The sequence below is a fragment of the Camarhynchus parvulus genome, chromosome 28 (assembly GCF_901933205.1).
Source record: "Camarhynchus parvulus chromosome 28, STF_HiC, whole genome shotgun sequence".
Classification (NCBI taxonomy): Eukaryota; Metazoa; Chordata; class Aves; order Passeriformes; family Thraupidae; genus Camarhynchus; species Camarhynchus parvulus.
The window spans coordinates 344,881-366,764 of NC_044598.1; the positions used below are offsets into that span (position 1 = coordinate 344,881).

At 49.1% G+C, this 21,884-nt stretch overlaps 1 protein-coding gene across 1 annotated transcript; it reads right to left on the minus strand.

The window, feature by feature from the left end:
• Nucleotides 1-3,006: 3,006 nt before the first annotated feature.
• Nucleotides 3,007-21,612, minus strand: SLC25A42 (solute carrier family 25 member 42). Its single transcript, XM_030966680.1, has 8 exons — nucleotides 21,565-21,612; nucleotides 13,656-13,772; nucleotides 11,655-11,766; nucleotides 9,914-9,939; nucleotides 8,091-8,257; nucleotides 6,718-6,834; nucleotides 6,244-6,395; nucleotides 3,007-5,303 (listed from the first exon to the last, which is right to left on the minus strand). Exons 2-8 carry the CDS (start codon nucleotides 13,731-13,733, stop codon nucleotides 4,978-4,980), a joined length of 978 nt encoding a protein of 325 aa, XP_030822540.1. The 5' UTR covers nucleotides 13,734-13,772; nucleotides 21,565-21,612; the 3' UTR covers nucleotides 3,007-4,977.
• Between the last annotated feature and the right edge of the window lie 272 nt (nucleotides 21,613-21,884).

Sequence of the window (21,884 nt, forward strand, 5' to 3'; positions counted from 1 at the left end):
GTTTCTTTGGGGGGGTTATAAAGGTTTTTTTGGGGGGAGGTTATAAAGGGTTATTTGAGGGGGTTATAAAGGCTTTTTTGGGGGGTTATAAAGGGTTTTCTTGGGGGGGTTATAAAGGGTTTTTTGGGTGTTTATAAAGGGTTTTTGGGGGGGGTTATAAAGGGTTTTTTGGGGGTTTATAAAGGTTTTTTTGGGGGTTATAAAGGTTTTTTGGGGGTTGTAAAGGTTTTTTGGGGGGGTTATAAAGGGTTTTTTGGGTGTTTATAAAGGGTTTTGGGGGGTTATAAAGGGGTTTTGGGGGGTTATAAAGGGTTTTTTGGGTGTTTATAAAGGGGTTTTTGGGGGGGTGTTTTGGGAGGGTTATAAAGGGTTTTTGGGGGGCTATAAAGGGTTTTTTTGGGGGGGTTATAAAGGGTTTTTTGGGTGTTTATAAAGGGTTTTTGGGGGTTATAAAGGGTTTTTGTGGGAGCGGTTATGAGGTTTTTTGGGGGGGTTGTAAAGGTTTTTTTGGAGGGGTTATAAAGGTTTTTTGGAGGGGTTATAAAGGGTTATTTGGGTGTTTATAAAGGGTTTTTGGGGGTTATAAAGGGTTTTTTTGGGGGCGGTTATGAGGTTTTTTTGGAGGGGTTGTAAAGGTTCTTTGGGGGGGTTATAAAGGGTTTTTGGGTGTTTATAAAGGGTTTTTTGGGGGTTATAAAGGGTTTTTGGGGGGGTTATAAAGGGTTTTTTGGGTGTTTATAAAGGGTTTTTTGGGTGTTTATAAAGGGTTTTTGGGGGGGTTATAAAGGGTTTTTGGGGGGGTTATAAAGGGTTTTGGGAGGGGTTATAAAGGGTTTTTTGGGTGTTTATAAAGGGTTTTTGGGGGGGTTATGAAGGTTTTTTGGGGAGTTCGGAGCGGTTTTTAGGCCGGGAGCCCCGAGCTGGGGAGGGCTCCAGGCCGTGCCTGAGCCGACAGTGCCACCTGCTGCCGCCGGGCTGGGGACGGCGACAGCGACAGCACCGGAGCTCCTTCGCTTCCTTTGGATGCTCCCGAACTCCCAGCAAAGCCCCGGCCCAAAGCAGGCAGGAGATCGGTGCGGTCAGGGGGGCAAAACCCTCAAAAACACCATAAAAAACCCCAAAAAATCCTCACAAAAACACCCCAAAAATCCTCACAAAAAACACCCCAAAAATCCTCACCAAAAACACCCCAAAAATCCTCACAAAAAAAAAAAAACAAACTCAAAAATCCTCACCAAAAAAAACCCTCAAAAATCCTCACAACCCCTTAAAAAAACTCTTTAAAAACTCCTCATAACCACCCAAAAATCCCTTAAAAACCATTCATAATCCCCCCCAAAAACTCCCTTCACAAACCCTCATAAGGCTGAAAAAACCCTCAGAAAAACCCTCACAACCCCCTGCCCCAAAAAATCTCCTCACAAACGCACATAATGCCCAAAAAACCCTCAAAAATAACTCTCAAAAAAAACCCCCCATCACAACCCCCTCAAAAATCTCCTCACAAACCCACAAAAATCGCCCAAAATCTCCTCACAACCACCAAAAAAACCCTGGAAATCCCCCCAAAACCCCTCAAAAATGCCCCAGAACGTTCCCAGCCTGAGAAGCAGAGAGAGCCCCGAAGTCAATCGTATTTTTTATTAAATATACATCCTCTCTTGGCACAAATCTTAAAATATATAAACATTATATAACAAAGTGTCTTCACTGCAATAAAATAGAATCCAGATCCAAGAAAAGCCGTCAAAATCCACACGCACACATGGATGGCGAGGGCACGGGAAAAGGCAATTAACAGTGTTTGTGCTAATTAGTTAATTAATAGATGCATAGACCACAACAGGCAGTGACCGGTGCTGGGACACCCTGCGGCTCGTGGTGATTTTGGGGGGAAATGGGGGGAAAAAATGAGGGAAAGAAAGGGGGGAAAAGGGTAAGGAAGGGGAGAGGGGGAAAGGGGGGGAAAGGAAAAAGGGCAAAAATGGGAGAAAGGGGGGGAAAATGGGGGAAAAAGGGGGAAAAGGGGGAAAGGGGGAAAGGGGAAAAGGGGGGAAAAGGGGGAAAAGGGGGAAAAGGGGAAAAAGGGGGAAAAAGGGAAAAAGGAAAAGGGGAAAAAGGGGAAAAAAGGGGGAAAAGGGGGGAAAAAGGGGAAAAAGGGGGGGAAAAGGGGGAAAAGGGGGAAAAGGGGGGGAAAGGGGAAAATGGGAGAAAAGGGGGGAAAAAGGGGAAAAAAGGGGGGAAAGGAGGGAAAAGGGGGGAAAAGGGGGAAAAGGGGAAAAGGAAAGGGGGAAAAAGAAAGGGGGGAAAGGGGAAAAGGGGAAAAAGAAAGGGGGGAAAAGAAAGGGGGGAAAGGGAAAAGAAGTGGGGAAAAAAGCAGAAAAAAAGGGGGGAAAAGGGGTGAACAAAAGGGGTGAACCAAAGGGGACAATCAGCCCCTAGAAGGTGTGAAGTGAAGATCCCAAACCAGCCCAGGAGCTCAGGAAGTTCCCCCAAACCATCCCATGGTGCCTGAAATTCCTGGAGCATCCAGGCTGTGAGGGGAAACACGTGCTTGGGCTGTTGGAAAAACGCTAAAAAGCTGCAATTTTGACGTTTTGGGTGCATTTTTTTTTTTTTTTTTTGGACCTGGTTTTCTCGAAGTGCCAGTGCGGGGCTCAAGGTGCAGGAAGAAGCAGGAGGAGGGAGAGGAAAAGGAAAAACACACACACAAAAAAAAAAAGCACAAATTTGGTGGTGACGCTTTAAGGATGCGCGAGAAAGGGGAGTGGGAAATTGAATTTGAGAGGAATAAAATGAAAAAATGGGGAATTGCAAGAAAGGAGAAAAGGAAAAAAAAAAAAAAAAAGGAAAAACTCCTGTTTTGTTTCCTTTCTCAGAGCTCTCCCTGGCCAGCACACCTCAGAAAAAATCTGGAACGTGTGTGAATCCATGCAGGGAAGAAGAGAAGGGAAGGGAACACTCTGTTTTCCCTTTTCTACATTCAAAAAAAAAAAAAAAGGAAAAAAAAAAAAGGGAAAAAAAAAGCTTTTTAAACCAACCCAAAGCAGCAACAGGCTCTGAGAAACAAAAGCACCAAAACCATCAGAGGCTGAACTCAAGGATCTGCCCCTGGACAAACACCCAGCCTGCAAAACTCGTGAGGAAATTGGCTGAAATTCCGAATTTCAATCAGGTGCAGCTGCTAATTAAAGGAGGACTTGTCAGCAGCCCCAGGCTCCCGGAATTCCTGCTTTTCCCAGCTGGGAGGGGACGAGAAGGGACAGGACATAAACACTGCTGGGAATTCCTCCCTCTGGATCAGGACTAGAGCAGGGTAAATTGGCTTCTCCATTGGAGAAAAGAAATGGGGGGTGCTGAGCAGAGCAAAGCAGAGCTGGGAGTTTTCCACCCCCAAAAACATGACACAGAATTGGTGGCCACCACCTCCCAAAAGCCCAGGGATCTTTAATTCCCGGGGAAATCGGAATTGCTGAGGATAAATCCCAGTTCCAGTCTGCCCCTTGCAGCGCTGGGAACACTCTGTGTGCCCACACTCCAGTGCCACTGCCACATCCCCTGATTCCTAAGGAAATATTTGGCATCAGGAGCAGCTCCGTGCTCCCAAGAAGTGCAAAGACAAAAAAAAGAAAGGAGAAGGCTGCTCCTGCCCCCTTGTGCAATTCCTTCCACTCCCACCCATCCCATCCAGCTACAACAGCTAAAGTACAGAACCACCCGGAAAGGACAGGTTTGAAGGTAAATCTTATCTTTTTCTTACATTATGGACTCTCTGGAAAGGGATTTTTCCCACCTTGGTTTGTGTAATCTTCCAGCAGAGGAGCCTGAAGTCTGCTCTGACCTCTGAATTTAACAGAGGGATGGATCACCCCACCAAAACAAAACAAAACAAAAAAATCTGCATTTCCCTGAAAACTGATTGGAAAGAGGAACACCGAGAGATTCTGGAACCCCAGCTGGAAGCGGTTGGCACTGCAGGGCCAACGCCGTGGCGCCCACAAGGGTTGAACTCCAAGGGGGATTTATTTTAGGGCTGAAGCAGCTGAGGGGACGAGTCAGTGAGCAGAGGGGCCAGGACCTACACAGCAGGTACCAGAAGGGACAACCAGGAGGCCCTGAGCGGGCCCAGCTTTGTTTGGGGACAGCCCAGGCTGCAGCAGGGTTTGTTCGATCACAAACATCCGGGGGGGTTTGGAGGATGGGACACCTCCTCCCTCGGTGCCTCTCTCCAGGGCAGGGCGGCACAGAAGGAAAACACAAATCAGCTGGAGCGCATCCAGTCTGGGAATGCAGGCACGGCGCTTGCTCGGCGACACCGACAGCACACAGAGGAAGACTTCCTTTGTGCAAGGGCTCAGAACTCCCCTCCTCTGCTGCCTCCAGTCTTTGGTAATCTCAGAGGGACACCACAAACGACGCAGCTCGACCCAAAAGCAAGGAAATCCACGGGGAAAGGGCAGCACTCCCAGCCAGAGGAAACATTCAGCTTTCAGAACAAGTGTAGCGTCCTGGGCCTGCTCTGCCCTGCTCTCACAGCTCGGGGAATCTGGAATTCCCTACGGACTACAGCGGGATATTGCACTTGGCAGAATGCAGGGAGCTACAAAACTGCCCCTTCCCAGATCCAGGGGTTCCTTCCCAACAGCTCCGAGCCCCCTGTGCCATCATCCACCGCCTCCATCTGCCCACGCAGAGCCAGGTGAGGAGCCAGGAGCAGCACAGGTGAGGGGGAGGCTCCACTCCTGGGGGCAGAGTCCATCAGAAGGCTGAGGCAGCTGCTTTGGAGCACTCAGCTCTGCAGGATGGGGAATTTTTCACTTAGGGAACGGTTAGGCTTCCAAATTAAAAAGGGAAAAAAAAACCAAAACAATCTGGGAACAACAGGAAGAAAAAAAACCCAACAAACGGGCGAGTTCCCAGCTGCAGGAGCACGTGGGAGGCCAGGGAAGAAAGAACTGCTCTCTCTACAGGAAGCCACTACCTCTCGAGGCCGGGGCCGTGCTGCAGCTTGCGGAGCAGGATCTGCGTCAGGTCGAAGGTGGTGAAGCTGATGCCCACGGCGATGGGGCCCTTCACCCAGTTCATGCTGAGCCCTTTGTACAGGCCCCTGACGAGTCCCTCCTCGCGGACGATGTCCTGCATGGTGAGCAGGATGGAGCTGTAGGTGTGGCCCAGCACGCCGGCCGTCTGCATGCGGCGCCGCACCACGTCCAGCGGGTACGAGGCCGACTGCCCGATGAGGCCGGCGCACGCCCCGAACAGCAGCCGCTCCGGGGGCGAGGGCTGCGCCTTCCCGCTGTGCTCTGGGGGGAAACACAGTCGGGGGTCCTTGGGATTCACTCACAATCAAAGGTTGTGCTCGTGACGGCTCGTTACCCAGGTCTGGTTTTCCCCAGGTTGCTCTCCCAAAGTTTTGCTCCCAAGGTTTTGCTCCCAAAGTTTTGCTCCCCAAGGTTTCGTTCCCCAGGTTTTGCTCCCAAAGTTTTGCTCCCCCAAGTTTTGTTCCCCAGGTTGCTTTCCTGAGGTTTTGTTCCCCAGGTTGCTCTCCCAAAGTTTTGCTCCCCAGGTTTTGTTCCCCAGGTTTTGTTCCCCAGGCTGCTCTCCCGAGGTTTTGCTCCCCATGTTTTGTTCCCAAAGTTTTGCTCCCAAAATTTTGTTCCCAAAGTTTTGCTCCCCAGGTTTTATTGCCCAAAGTTTTGCTCATCATGGTTTTGTTCCCCAGGGTGAGCTCCCAAAGTTTTGCTCCCAAAATTTTGTTCCCAAAGTTTTGTTCCCCAGGTTGCTCTCCCAAGGTTTTGTTCCCGAGGTTTTGCTCCCAAAGTTTTGCTTCCCAGGTTTTGTTCCCCAAGTTTTGTTCCCCAGCTTGAGCTCCCAAAGTTTTGTTGCCCAATTTTGCTCCCCAGGTTTTCTTCCCTAGGTTGCTCTCCCAAGCTTTTGTTCCCAAGCTTTTGTACCCCAAAAATTGAGCTCTCAAGCAAAATCTTTAGAAAGGGTCCCCAGATCACTAGAAAAGGACCCCAAAATATTAGAAATGGTCCCAAAACCAAAACCCCAAGTGATTTACTGACAGTCACAGGTACAACTCCCCAGGTTTTGCTCCCAACTTAGCGCACAACCAAGTCCTTCCCCACCTGGAAATTCCCTTTTTTCCCTGCACAATTCAGGCCCAGCTTTCCTTGTTCTCACCTGGAGCTGCTCAGACCCCTGCAGCACCCCAAACCCCGCAGCATTTCCCGGCTTTACCTGCGTGCACTTTCTTCAGCGTCTCGTAGGTGAAGAAGCTGAGGCCAGCGTAGGGGATGACGCCCAGGATGGTGGGTGTGAAGCCCCTGTACAAGGTTTTCAGCCCCTCCTCGCGGGATATCCGGATGAAGACGTGGACAATGCTGCTGTACCTGCCGTGGGGACACGGGGAGAGCAGACCTGCGCTGGTCAGGGCTCCCTGATGGATTAATTGGTAATTAATTTGGCTGCGAGCTCATTGGGCAGCTCGGAGGGGGTTTCAGCTCTCTTGGGTCTTCCTGGGTCCAGCTGGCCTCCTGAACTGGTGTCCCAGTACCCATCTCCTCCCACACCCACACCTCTGGACATTGAATTGCTGCTCAGACCCTGGGACTTTATCCCACCAAAGGCTCCCAGCAAGAATTGACCCAAAAAAGGGCAACAAAACCACGTGACCTTTAAAAAACCCCCAAAATATGTGTATGAGGCACTTACATCTCCTTGGGTGTGACAGCCATGCGGGCACGGACCATGTCCAGGGGGTAGGTGAGCATGGCGGCCGTGGTGCCAGCCAGGGAGCCGGCAATGAAGCGAGGGAAAGGCGTCAGTGCCCTGGAGTGGGGTGAGAGAGGAGAGCAAACGTCACCTGCAGATCCCACCTGGCTGCTGGGAACGGCCCTGCTCTGCCTGCTGGGCATTCCCAGCCACGCCACAGGGAAAATCCGCGGGGAGAGGAGGCTCAGGGCTTGGCCGGAGCATCCCCTCACAGCTTCCACCCCGGAGCTTCCTCCTCAAATGTTCCACCTTGGAGCATCCCCTCACAGCTTCTCTCTCGGAGCTTCCATCTTGGCGCTTCCTCCTCACAGTTTCCTTCCCCCTGGAGCTTCTCCCTCCAAGGTCCCACCTCACAGCTTCCCCTCAGGGCATCCTCTCGGAACTTCCCCCTCAGAGCTTCCTCCTCAGTTTCCTCTCAGAATTTCCACTCACAGCTTCCCCTCAGAACATCCCCCTCGGAATTTCCCCTCACAGCTTTTCCCCCGGAGCTTCCATCTCAAAGCTTCCTCACCAGAGCTTTCCCCTCAGAGCTTCCACCTTGGAACCTCCACCTCAGAGCTTCCCCCTCAGAACTTCCATCTTGGAGCTCCCCCCTCACAGCTTCGCTCTTGGAACCTTCCACCTCAGAGCTTCCATCTTGGAGCTCCCCCCTCACAGCTTCTCCCTTGGAACCTTCCACCTCAGAGCTTCCATCTTGGGAGTTTCCCCTCACAGCTTCCCCCTTGGAGTTTCCCCTCACAGCTTCCCCCTTGGAGTTTCCCCTCACAGCTTCCCCCTTGGAGTTTCCCCTCACAGCTTCCCCCTTGAAGCTTCTCCTCAGAGCTTCCTCCCTAGAACTTCCCCTCACAGCTTCCCCCTCAGAGGTTCCATCTTGGAGCTTTCCCTCACAGCTTCTCCCTTGGAACCTCCACCTCACAGCTTCCATCTTGGAGCTTCCCCTCACAGCTTCCCCCTCAGAGCTTTCCCCTCAGAACCTCCACCTCACAGCTTCCCCCTCAGAGGTTCCATCTTGGAGCTTCCCCTCACAGCTTCTCCCTTGGAACCTCCACCTCACAGCTTCCACCTTGGAGCTTCCCCTCATAGCTTCCCCCTTGGAATTTCCCCTCACAGCTTCCCCTCAGAATTTCCCCTCACAGCTTCCCCTTTGAAGCTTCTCCTCAGAGCTTTCCCCTCACAGCTTCCCCCTCAGACCTTCCATCTTGAAGCTTCCCCTCAGAGCTTTCCCCTCAGAACCTCCACCTCAGAGCCTTCCCCCTCAGAACTTCCATCTTGGAGCTCCCCCCCTCAGGACGCCGAGCCCTCCTGCCTCTTACTTTCCCTGGAATCCGTAGTAGTTGCCCAGGATCTGCTTGTACTCCTCGTGGGCGCAGAACTGGATGGCGGCGTAGGGGATCACCCGCACCATGGTGGCCGAGTTCCCTCTCCAGAGGCTCCAGAAGCCCTCGTTGAGGTAGGTGCGATAGATCAGCCTGTACGCTTCCTGAGGGGAAAAATCACCCGTGGGGAGCAGGCCGAGGGGATACGAGTGGATAAATCACCCGTGGGGAGCAGGGAGAGTGGATAAGAGTGGATAAATCACCCGTGGGGAGCAGGGAGAGTGGATAAGAGTGGATAAATCACCCGTGGGGAGCAGGGAGAGTGGATAAGAGTGGATAAATCACCCATGGGGAGCAGGCCGAGGGGATAAGAGTGGATAAATCACCTGTGGGGAGGAGAATGAGGGGATAAGAGTGGATAAATCACACGTGGGGAGCAGAATGAGGGATAAGAGTGGATAAATCACACGTGGGGAGGAGGCCGGGGGATAAGAGTGGATAAATCACCTGTGGGGAGGAGAATGAGGGGATAAGAGTGGATAAATCACACGTGGGGAGCAGCATGAGGGGATAAGAGTGGATAAATCACCCGTGGGGAGCAGAATGAGGGATAAGAGTGGATAAATCACCCATGGGGAGCAGCATGAGGGGATAAGAGTGGATAAATCACCCGTGGGGAGCAGAATGAGGGGATAAGAGTGGATAAATCACCCGTGGGGAGCAGCATGAGGGGATAAGAGTGGATAAATCATGCATGGGGAGCAGAACGAGGGGATAAGAGTGGATAAATCACCCATGGGGAGCAGCATGAGGGGATAAGAGTGGATAAATCACCCGTGGGGAGCAGAATGAGGGGATAAGAGTGGATAAATCACCCGTGGGGAGCAGAATGAGGGGCAGGGGCAGCAGGAATGCAGGCAGGGATTAATTAACCCACAGATTAACCCCTCCAATCCCCTGCCCACAGAGCTGCCATGGCCTCCCCGGCACATCCACGTGCTCTAAAACGCAGTTTGTGTGGAATAAATGGATAAATAAATAGAAATTAATCAAAGGAAAATATCAAAATTGCACTGCGCACTTGTTTTTCAGAGCATTTCCATGGCCAGATCTCGGAATCCAGCGAGGAGAGAGTGAAGCTCCATGCAAGAGCAAGGAAGGATTTTTAGATCCCAGCCTGACTCGTTTTCCCTCTCAGGGAAGGCACAATTTGCACAAAACCCCTTCCCAAACCCAAATTCATCTCCCTGGGGCCAGGCAGGAACATTTGGATCACACACAGCGCACATGGAAAAGCTGGAATGCACAGGGAAAAAGCACTCAGGAAGCCAGGAGAGGGATCAGATCCTGGATTTAATTCCCTAAAAATGCTGGAACAACTCCTGTGTGGTTGGGGAAGGGAATGAGCACTAGAAACAGTCCCAAAATCACCAGGAAAGGTCCCAAAATCACTACAAAATATCCCAAATCCCTACAAAATATCCCAAATCCCTACAAAATATCCCAAATCACTACAAAATATCCCATAAGCACAAGAAAAGGTCCTATAAACACAAAAAAAAAGGTCCCAAATCACCAGGAAAGGTCCCAAAAGCCAAAGGCCTGAGTGATGTCACATTTATTGTCACATCACAGGTACAACCCAGAGTTTGAATCCCCCAGCAATCACTGTCCTAATTAATCCTTAATTAAAAACACCATTCCCAGTCTTTCCCTTGATGTTTTCATGGAATGCTGCTGATAAATCCCCAAAAAAAGTGAAATATCAACAAAAGATTAATTAAACACTTCAGAGCAACAGCAGGCAGACGTCGCCTTACCTTGGCAGAAAATCTTTTTGAAGACACTAAAAATAAAAACAACAACAACAACAAAAAAAAAAGAAGATTAGGGCTTGCAAGACATAAAAATAAATATTGATCCATGAATCCCTAAATAAGGGATAAATAATCAGGTGCTTTGGCTAAAGGGATAAAAATAGAAGGAAAAGAATGAATGCAAGAGGAAACAGAGATTCTTTGTCTCGTAAATGCTCCCATAATTTAGCACAAAAGCCCATTTTTTTCCCCCTGCTGCATGTTAGGAAAATTCAGTTTGTGCAGAATAAATGAAAACAATTAATGGAAGAAAAAACCCATCAAAACTGCACTGCTCACTTATTTTTCAGAGCATTTCCAGCCTAATTGCAGAACCCAGTGAGGGCAGAGCGAAGCTCCACGCAAGAGCAGCTCCATCCCAGCCGAACTCAAATGAACTCCCTGATTTTTCTATTTTTTTCCCCCCCCTTTCCCTTGCACCCATCCAAAGTGACAGCACCTCCTCATCTGTGGCAGGGTTTGGGAGGCAGGATTTGTTTGGCAGGAAGGGAAAAGCCCTGGCTGGAAAGCTTTAATGAAACGTGGCTCCAATTAAGGGGCTGCCTGGCTCATCTGAGGCTCTGGGAGCCTCTCGAGTGCATCCAACAATTCCATGCAAATCCATTTTTCCCCACCGCTGCTCCTCCGTGCAATTCAATGTTTTATTTGGATTTTTTCTTTTTTATTTTTTTATTTTTTTTTAAGGAATAAAAACGACCTCGATGAACAGTGATGGTTGTCAAGGGGGTTTTGTTCCTTTAAAAAAATTATTCGAAATAATAAAATGATTGAGTTGTGGGAAATTTTTGAGTTTGGGATGGGAAAGCTCATCCACCCCTCTGCCACGGACACTCTCCCCTATCCCAAGCCCCAATCTTAACTCAAGGCATCACTTTGATGATCCAAAGATATTTTCCTTCCTCACAGACAGGGAACAAAACCCTTTAGGGCAGCAAGAACCTAAAAAAAACCCCCATGAGATCCCAAAAAATTGCTCCAATTGGAAGATTTTAATGCCATCCTGGGATGGGCTGAAGCACACAGGGATTTTTAGGAATGCCCAAATTCCAGGTGATCCCCTGGCTCAGCCCAGCTCTGTGCTCCTGATGTTTCCACCCTAAAATGACCCTGGGTGTGTGGTTTGGGTGGGAAAACCCCAAAATTCAGGTGCCAATCCCAGCCCCCCCTGATGCACATCCCAGCCATTCCAGAGCTCCTTGCTCTGCCCAGAATGAAAATCATGTGAGTAGAAATCAATTCGAAATTAAACGTCAGCCAGGGATTAGGCTGAGCCCAACTCACTTAATCCGGGACGTCACCAGGCTTAAAATTCTTGGCTTTCCCAAATGCCCACTGAATTAAAGGCCTGTGCTGTTCCCTTGGGGATAATTGGAGGAGTTGCACTGCAACAGATCCCACAATCCCCAAATCCTGCTAAACGCAGGGAAATTCTCTGTTCCACTCACAGGAATGTCATTTTCTGTGACAATTCAGGGGTGCCAGAGCACACAGACCCAGGCGTGCAGCACCCCCAGTGCCTGCTGCCTCTCATTTTGGGGAGAGCTGACACGATTTGGGCAGCCAGCCCTCAGCAGGGAACTCCCACAGCCCAATTCCTCCTTCCACACCTCCAGGGGAAGGAGCTGGGTGAGCACAAAGGGCTCAAAATTAAAAACAATTTGGGAAAAAAGCCCAGAGGAGTCACCTTGGAACATGATTTTTGTCCTGTCCAGAGGAGCCACTGCAGTTTTAGCCACAGCCCCAGCCAGAGCCCCGGACATCAGCGAGTTCAGCACTTTCTTCTTCTCCTGGTTATCCTGGCAAAAAAAAAAACCAAAAAATTGGATAGAGGGAAAAAAAAAATAAAATCAATGCCACAAGGAATAATATTTCACCTTTTGTGCAGCATTCACCCCAGGGCCAGGATTTGGGTCAGAATGTTTCACTGAGCTTCCAGCACAGTGAATTGCTGGTTGGACTGGCAGGCAGAATTCCAAGCATTCCTCCTGCATGTGTTGTTTGCTCCTTGTTATTTCTCTTTTTTTTTCCCCTCCCCACGATTTTTAGGCACGGGCAGAGGGGAAGTTTCTGGAACAGAAGCACCCCAGCCCTGTTCTCACACCATTCCCAAGCTCCTGAGGGTCAATCCAGGCAGTTTTCCCCCTCTGATGGGTGGAATGAGAGGGATTTTGCTGCTGGAATTCCTGCCACAGCTCACAGTTATAAAATCAGCATTTTTCTCCCACAGAGAACAACAACAACAACAAAAAAAAAAAGCCACAAAATCCAACCCAGTGGAGGTTGTGGAGTGAGAACAAGCCCAGGCTTGATGTGTGAACTTTTGACACTTTGTGGAGGAGAGGAGTTAACATTTTCCTTGTGTTTCCCAACCCCAAAGTTAATGTTTATGACCCAAAACCCCTGGGTCAGCTCAATTCCCCCTCCCCGGCCGTGCAAAGGTGAACTTCAGCCCCAGATCTGAGTTAAAGCCAGCAAGGCCGGGAGGAACCTCCCTTCTCCTGAGCTTCCAGGAGCAGGGAAAGCACAGAGTGGTGCAGCCTGGACTGGGAACGGTCCTGTGTGTCACTGGGAATGGTCCTGTGTGTCACTGGGAATGGTCCTGTGTGTCACTGGGAACTGTGTCCTGTCACTGGGAATGGTCCTGTGTGTCACTGGGAATGGTGTCCTGTCACTGGGAATGGTCCTGTGTGTCACTGGGAATGGTGTCCTGTGTGTCACTGGGAATGGTCCTGTGTGTCACTGGGAATGGTCCTGTGTGTCACTGGGAACTGTGTCCTGTGTGTCACTGGGAATGGTCCTGTGTGTCACTGGGAATGGTCCTGTGTGTCACTGGGAATGGTGTCCTGTGTGTCACTGGGAATGGTCCTGTGTGTCACTGGGACCTGTCCTGTGTGTCACTGGGAATGGTCCTGTGTGTCACTGGGAACGGTCCTGTGTGTCACTGGGAATGGTCCTGTGTGTCACTGGGAATGGTCCTGTGTGTCACTGGGAACTGTGTCCTGTCACTGGGAATGGTCCTGTGTGTCACTGGGAACTGTGTCCTGTGTGTCACTGGGAATGGTGTCCTGTCACTGGGAACGGTCCTGTGTGTCACTGGGAACTGTCCTGTGTGTCACTGGGAACTGTGTCCTGTCACTGGGAATGGTCCTGTGTGTCACTGGGAATGGTGTCCTGTGTGTCACTGGGAATGGTGTCCTGTCACTGGGAACTGTGTCCTGTGTCCTGTGTGTCACTGGGAATGGTCCTGTGTGTCACTGGGACCTGTCCTGTGTGTCACTGGGACCTGTCCTGTGTGTCACTGGGAATGGTCCTGTGTGTCACTGGGACCTGTCCTGTGTGTCACTGGGAACTGTGTCCTGTCACTGGGAATGGTCCCGTGTGTCACTGGGAATGGTCCAGTCTGTCACTGGGAATCGACCTGTTACTGGAAATTGTCCTGTGTGTTACTGGGAATTGTCCCGTGTGTCACTGGGACCTGTCCTGTGTGTCACAGGAGCTGGGATCTCACCTGAGATGGGCAATTCCCTCCTGGAGCTGGGATCTCACCTGAGATGGGCAATTCCCTCCTGGAGCTGGGATCTCACCTGAGATGGGGGAATTCCCTCCCTGGAGCTGGGATCTCACCTGAGAGGGGGAATTCCCTCCCTGCAGCTCCCAGCACGCCCAGCCCAGCCCCTGCTCTCACCTCTGCAGGAATTCGGGCTGGGACGGGCTCCACATCCCTCTGGAATTCCACTGGACCTTCTCTCACACCATTACCCATACCAGGCACACTGCCACGGGGCCAGCAGAGCTCCAGCTCCTAAATGCAACCCAAAAAACCAAAGGAAAAACGTCAAAAATGGGAAACACCCCGGTGATACGGCACAGGGATGGGCAGTGGCCCGCCCCCAGCTGAAATTTCCATTTCCAGCAGGAAATTCCTCTCCCATTTCCCACAAAAAGGGCATTTCCAGGATCCTTTTCCTGGTGTAAATGGATTTTTAGGGGGTGCCAGATAAAACCTGTGCCATTCATATCAACCCTTCTCACCCCGCAAAGAACTCAGCTGCAATAAAACACCAAAATATCCACAATTTCCAGGGAAAAGGGGCAGATCCTGCCCTCTCCCAACGAGCATTTTTGGCTCCTTGGGACTGCTGAACAAGGAGACACCGGAGAAGGAAAATGGAAATTTAAAACCCTCTGGAAAAACGGGAAAAAAATAGTCCCAGGAATGATTTCTGCCAGGAGCAAGGGGAGGATATTTTTGGGCAGAGAGGGATCCAGTGCCTCACACGTGCCACAAAGGCCATTGTGGATTTGATCTGCCGCCTTCCAGCACTCCCTTTCCTCCCAGGCGTGTTTGCTCCCAGGTTTTTCCTGCTCTGAGATGTTCCCCAAACCCAACCTACAAGAGGAAAGGTCAGCCTGACCTCGGCTGCAGAGCGTGGATGAAGGAATAATTCTATTTAAATGGAATAATTCGCTTTTTTTTTTTTGCTCTGACTTTCTGATATTTCTGCCTTTTCTGCTGCGGCCTGTTCAGCCTGGGGTCTCCAGGGCTGGAATTGCTGCTGTGCAGACCCTGGAGCTGCTCACACAGGGGCTCTGCAAGCACCAAATTCCCTTTTTTCTAAGCCACAGAGCCTCTCCAACAGCCCCACTTTGGAGGGTGAAACCCCCCAAGGAATGTCTGATGAGGAAATGAGAATTCCTGAATTCAGGCACTTCCCTCCCTCTGATGCCTGCAAAACCTCAGGCACAATATTTTGCTTACGTGGGGATAAAAAAACCATTTCCAGCCTCTTTTTCTCCCTTTTTTTTTTGACAATCTCAGGTACTTTATGCTTGTCAGCACCTTTCAGACGTGCTGACCTGCTTTTTCCCCCTGATAAATGAACGCCGGCCCTCATTTCCCAGGCCTGGCAGCAGATCTCAAACACAAAGCTCAGCCTTGCCTGAACCCGGCCGTGACCAATTTGGGATGAAGGAGCCTCATCCTCGCTCCAAAGTGGGGAAAACACACCTGGAGGCCTTGAATTACCCCCAAATTAACGGTGTTTGGGGTCAGGGAGGACTTTTAGGATCATCTCGTCCCACCTCAAACCTTCCATCATCTCGAGTTGTTCCAACCCAGCCTTGGGATGGGGCGGCCACGGCTCCTCTGGGAATTCCCTCACTCCCAAAATTCCCTCACCAAAATTCCTTCCCACAGCCAAAATTCCTCCCCAATTAATTATCCCACAATTAACAATGAGGATTTTTAGGATCATCTCATCCCACCACCTTGAGTTGTTCCAACTCAGCCTTGGGCGCTTCCAAGGATGGAGCGACCACAGCTCCTCTGGGAATTCCCTCACTCCCAAAATTCCTTCCCACAGCCAGAATTCCTAAAATTCCTGCCCAATTAATTATCCCAGAATTAATGATGAGGGCTTTTAGGACCATCTCATCCCACCCCACACCTTTCCACCACCTTGAGTTGTTCCAACTCAGCCTTGGGATGGGGTGGCCAAGGCTCCTCTGGGAATTCCCTCACTCCCAAAATTCCTTCACACAGCCAAAATTCCTAAAACCCCTTCCCAATTAATTATCCCACAATTAACGATGAGGACTTTTAGGATCATCTCATCCCAGCATCTCGAGTTGCTCCAACTCAGCCTTGGGCACTTCCAGGGATGAGGTGGCCATGGTTGCTCTGGGAAATTCCCCAAAATTCCTCACCCCCAAAATTCCCTCCCCAAAATTCCCTCCCCCAGCCAGAATTCCTCCCCAATTTCCCAATTCCACGTTCCCCTTTCCCTGTGTGAAGCCATTCCCCCTTTCCAGCCCCTGGAATCACCTCCCTCCCTCCGTTCTTCGTCCCTCTCAAGGCCACAGTTCGGTGCCCCCAAAGCTTCTCCTCGCTTCCCAAAACTCTGGGAAATTTGGGAAACCCCAAATCCAGGGATTCCCAAGCCCTGGGGGTGTTTTGGGAACTCAGGGAGGGATAAATGCAGATTTTAGTGGGATACAACACCCCACACGACCTGAGCAGCGCCGCTGCAAAAGTTCCCTCACCTCACCCCGAGGCAACAAAAACCCCGCGAGCATCAGGAGCAGACATCATCCACAATTATTATAATTAATTATTTCTAATTATTTCCAATTAATTCTAATTCTTTCTAATGGCCTGCAGTCATTTCCTTCCCTTCTCACTCCTCCTTATCTCTCCTTTGTTTTACACCTTTAAATTTTACGCCTTTTTGTTGTAAAATTCCCTTTTTTGGGGTTTTTTGGGGGACAAAGCGTGAAGGAAATCACAGGTGCAGATTTTATCCCCGCGCTGCCTGCAAGAAATGTAGGTCACAATATCAGATTTATCCCTGCCAAAAATAAAAATAACCCTCCTTCCCCCCCCAGCCCTCCTCAAAAATAGAAACGGCGCTGAAGGGCTTAGGAATGCAAAATGCAACTTTCCTTTCAAATATAACAAGGAAATTTGCCAGATTGAAATGGTGGGTTTATTTTTGCATCATTTACTCCCTTTTATCCTGTTTAGCCACGTTCCTTTTCCATTTTCAGTGCCCGAGCCCACAAGCACCTGTTGATGTGCTCCATTTTACACACCAGCACGCACGGGCTCCCAGTGCAAAAACAGATTTTATTCATTTATTATTTTTATTCCCTTCTGCTGGCCCCAAAGCTGGATTTCATTTATGCACTCGGGCTGCATTCTGAGGTCGGGGGATTATTCCGACCAAGAATCCACACTGGAGGCACAAAACCCAAAAATTAACTTCAAATTCGGTGTGAATTTAAAAGTTTTGGTGTCAATTTGTAGTGCCTGGGAATAATCAGAATAATGGGAATAATGACAACAATGGGAATAATCACAACAATGGGAATAATCAGAATAATGGGAATAATCACAATAATGGGAATAATCACAATAATTGCTCATTCCCACAGCCCAAAATTCCTTCACACAGCCACAGAGCGATTATTCAGATTATTCTGATTACTCCCATTATTCTGATTATTCCCAGTGATTTAGGAGCCGACAGAGGGAACCCTGGCAAGGGAACACAGAGCAATTATTCTGATTATTCCCATTATTCCAATTATTCCCATTATCCCCATTATTCTGATTATTCCCATTATTAGATTACTCCAATTATTCAGATTATTCAGATTATTTCCATTAATCCCAGGAATTTGGGAGCCAGCAGAGGGAACCCTGGCAAGGGAACACAGAGCAATTATTCAGACTATTCCCATTATTCTGATTATTCCCATTATTAGATTACTCCCATTATTCAGATTATTCCCATTATTCTGATTATTCCCATTATTAGATTACTCCCATTATTCAGATTATTCCCATTATTCTGATTATTCCCATTATTAGATTATTCCCATTATTCAGATTATTCAGATTATTCCCATTTTTCCCATTTTTCCCAGGGATTTGGGAGCCAGCAGAGGGAACTCTGGCAAGGGCACAAAGAGGGATTATTCAGATTATTCCCATTATTCCCATTATTGCCATTATCCCCATAATTCTGATTATTCCCATTATTCAGATTATTGCCATTATCCCCATTTTTCCCATTTTTCTCAGGGATTTTGGAGCCAGCAGAGGGAACTCTGGCAATGACAACCAGAGCAATTATTCAGATTATTCCCATTATTAGATTACTTCCATTATTCAGATTATTCAGATTATTCCCATTATTCCCATTATTCAGATTATTCCCATTATCCCCATTATTCAGATTATTCCCATTATTAGGTTACTCCCATTATTCAGATTATTCCCATTATTCCCATTATTGCCATTATCCCCATAATTCTGATTATTCCCATTATTCAGATTATTCAGATTATCCCCATTTTTCCCATTTTTCTCAGGGATTTTGGAGCCAGCAGAGGGAACTCTGGCAATGACAAACAGAGCAATTATTCAGATTATTCCCATTATTCCGATTATTCCCATTATTCCGATTATCCCCATTATTAGATGACTCCCATTATTCAGATTTTTCCCATTTTCCCATTTTTCCCATTTTCCCCAGGGATTTGGAGCCAGCAGAGGGAACCCAGAGCTCTGCCCTCCATCCCCCCACAGGAGCAGCCCTTATCAGCAGCAGCTTTATCTCAGCTCCTCCAAAAACAACAATTCTTCTTTTTCCAAGAAAAAAAAAACCCAACTCCAACCCCTCCCCGACCTCCAAAAATTTGGGTTTTTTTTCTTTTTTTCCCCCAAGGTAATATCCTAAAGATATGGTGAAAAAATACGATTAAATCAGGGTTTTCCCATGGGTGAATTTCAATTTTTTTTTCCAGAAAATAATCAAATTTCTGTGTTCCCACCCAAGCACAGAAATCTGCAGCATTCTGGCAAATAAATAAATAAAAATAAAACAAATTAAAAAAAAAAAAAAATTTCCCAAAGCAACACCGGAGGTCCCCAAAGGGAGAAACGCCAGCAGAAAGGGGTGTGAAAAAAATTAAATTTCAATTTGATTATTTTCTGGAAAAAAAATTTAAATTTCTATTTGATTATTTTCTGGGAAGTTTTAAACGAAATTTGATTATTTTCTGGAAAATCAGGCAGCACAATTGCTGTTATTCATAATAAACATAAAACAAAATTCATTCACAAAAAATTAAAAAAATTTTTCGATTCACTTTTTGAAGTGGAAAAAAAGGGGAAAATCAGAATAAATACATAAATTAAAAAGACTCCTGAGGGTTTTATTTTTTATTTTCCTGACAGAAACCTGTCTGACCTGCCCCAAACCCATCCCAGCTCAGGGCTCTGCTCTGAACTTTGTGCAACCTCCTGAAGCCAAATCTGTCACACCAAAACCACCTGAAACTGGGCAGGGCAGAAACCAAATCAAATCAAATCAAATTTTTAAAAATTTAAATTAAATACAAAATGAAATTTTGGGGTTGCCAAATTCCCTTGTCAGAGGATTCCTGCTGAAATCCAACCCCAACCCCTCTTTCCTCAGGTGCCAATTTGGGGAAAATAAAAATAAAAGAAATGAAAAATAAGTAAAAATATAAAGAAATAAAAATTAAAAATAAAATAAAAAAAAAATAAAATAAAAATAAAAAAAATAAAATAAAATTAAGTTAAAATAAAATAAAAATAAAATTAAAATAAAATAAAAATAAAAATAAAATAAAAATAAAATAACGATAAATTAAAATAAAATTAAGTTAAAATAAGAAAAAGTAAATTAAAATAAAATTAAGTTAAAATAAAATATTAAAAAGTAAATAAAAATAAAAATAAAAATAAAAAATAGATTAAAAATAAAATAAAAATAAAAAGAAATTAAAATAAAATTAAAAATAAATAAAAATATAAAAATAAATTAAAATAAAAATAAAATAAAAATAAAATAAAATAAAAATAAAATAAAATATAATTCAGAACTAAACAGGATATGCACAGCAGACTGGAACCCAGCCATGGTTATTAAAAATCCATAAAGGCACAGAAGAAAGGGGGGGAAATCCATTTTAAAAGGGGAAAAATCCATCAGGACACACAAAAAAGGGGGAAAAGTCCATCAAGAAACAGGGGAAAAAAAGGGGAAAAGTCCATCAAGAAACAGGGGGAAAAAAGGGGGGAAAATCCATAAAGATGCAGAAAAAATGGTGAAAAAAGTCCATAAAGATACACAAAAAGTGGGGAATAAAGTCCATAAAGGCACAGAAAAAAAAAGGGGGGAATTCCGTTTTAAAAGGGGAAAAATCCATCAGGACACAGGAAAAAAAAAGGGGAAAAGTCCATTGAGACACTGGGGAAAAAAAGGGAAAAAAGTCCATAAAGAAATACAAAAAGTGGGGGAAAAAAAGTCCATAAAGACACAGGAAAAAATGGTGAAAAAACCCATAAAGACACACAAAAAGTAGGGAAAAATCCATAAAGACACAGAAAAAAGGGGGGGAAATCTGTTTTAAAAGGGGAAAAATCCATCAGGAGACACAAGAAAAGGGGAAAGTCCATCAGGACCCCAAGCACATCCGCGGCACCGCAGGGCTTGGGTGGAATTCGCCCAGTTCCCCTCGCCACGGGCTCTGGCTGACCCTGCTGGGGCATTTCCAGCATTTCCCGGCTCTCCTTGTGCAGGGACAGCTCCAAACGGAGCCAGGAGCTCCTCGGAAGGCAGAGCGGGGAGCTGCGCAAAGTTCTCGGTGTTTTTAATTGCGAATAATCTCGTTCTCACAGCGAGCTCCCTGCCCTGCGCCGCAGCACAGAAACTTCCCCGGGCGGGAATTTCAGCTTCAGGAGATTGGAATGAACAACAACAACAACAACAAAAATAATCCTCTTTATGGTCTGGGGTGGGAGGGGGACAGAGGCGGGCACAGGGCGGGGGTGGCTGGGCAGGGAGAGGGACAGTGGGACAGACTGGGGAGGAAAAGGGACACTGGGACAGACTGGGGAGGAAAAGGGACACTGGGACAGGTTGGGAAAGTGGCAGGGCACAGAGAGGGACACTGGGACAGGGTGGGAAGGAAAAAGGACACTGGGACACAGTGGGACACACTGGGAAGGTGGCAGGGCAGGAGAAGGGACACGGGGGGTGGCAGGGCACAGAGAGGGACACTGGGGGTGGCAGGGCAGGAAAAGGGACAGTGGGACAGGTTGGGAAGGTGGCAGGGCACAAAAAGGGACAGCGGGACAGGTTGGGAAGGAAAAGGGACAGTGGGACACGCTGGGAAGATGGCAGGGCACAAAAAGGGACAGTGGGACAGGTTGGGAAGGAAAAGGGACAGTGGGACACGCTGGGAAGATGGCAGGGCACAAAAAGGGACAGTGGGACAGGTTGGGAAAGTGGCAGGGTATGGACAGGGACACTGGGACAGGTTGGGAAGAAAAAGGGACACTGGGACAGGCTGGGAAGGTGGCAGGGCACAGAGAGGGACACTGGGACAGGCTGGGAAGGTTTCCGGGCACAAAAAGGGACAGTGGGACAGGACAGGCTGGAAAGCGGCAGGGCACGGAGAGGGGATGGCAGGGCGGGAGCAGGGCAGGTTGGGGCCAGGAGAGTTGGGAAACAGGGAAAGCAGGGGCTGGGAAGGCAGGGAAACAGGCTGGGAAAAGGGCAAGGAAACAGGGAACAGGTGGGGAAAGCAGGGGGAGAGCAGGGAAAAGGAGCAGGGAAAGGAGCAAGGAAGAAGGCAGGGAAAAGGAGCAGGGGGGGAAAAGGAGCAGGAGAACAGGGAGCAAGGGGGAACAACGAGCGGGGGGAAGCGCAGCCCGCACTCAGCCCTCACAGAACCCGCCCGGAGCGCTCCGCAGCCCGGGCAGCGCGGGCCGGGCCTCCCGCGCCGTGCCGCAGCCAAGGCCGGCGCCGCTGCCCCGCAGCTCAGCCCGGCCCCGCTGTCCCGAGCGCACCGAGGCGGCCCCCGCCGCAGCCCCGCGGGCCCGGCCGGCACGGGGTGACCCCGCGGGAGGCCGCGCCAATGTCACCCGGAGCCTCGCGCCGCCGCGACGCGCGGGCCGGCCGGGCCTCGGCAGCCAGGCCGCGGCGCTGGGGCCGCGGGGCCGCGTCACTGCCCGCGGCGGGGCCGGCCCGGCCCGGCCCGGCCCGTCCCGCACTCACCGGCTCCGCTGCGCGTCCGCCCCGGCCGCGTCCGCCGCCGCCAGGCCGCCCCCGCTGCGCCGCGGGAGGCGGGGCCCGCCCCGGGGCGCGGCCAATCGGCGCGGCGGGGGGCAGAGCCTCCTCCACGGAGATTGGCTGTGCGGTAGGATTGACAGATGAGCTGGCCAATGGGATGAGGGAGGGGCGCGGCAAGAGGAGGGGCGTCGGTAGCGGCACGGGGCGGGCGGGGAGCGCTCGGTGCGGGGGCGGGGAGCGCGGCCGGCCCCGGGGGAGCGCCCGGGACACCGAGCGGCCCCGCCGGGACACCGAACGGACCCACG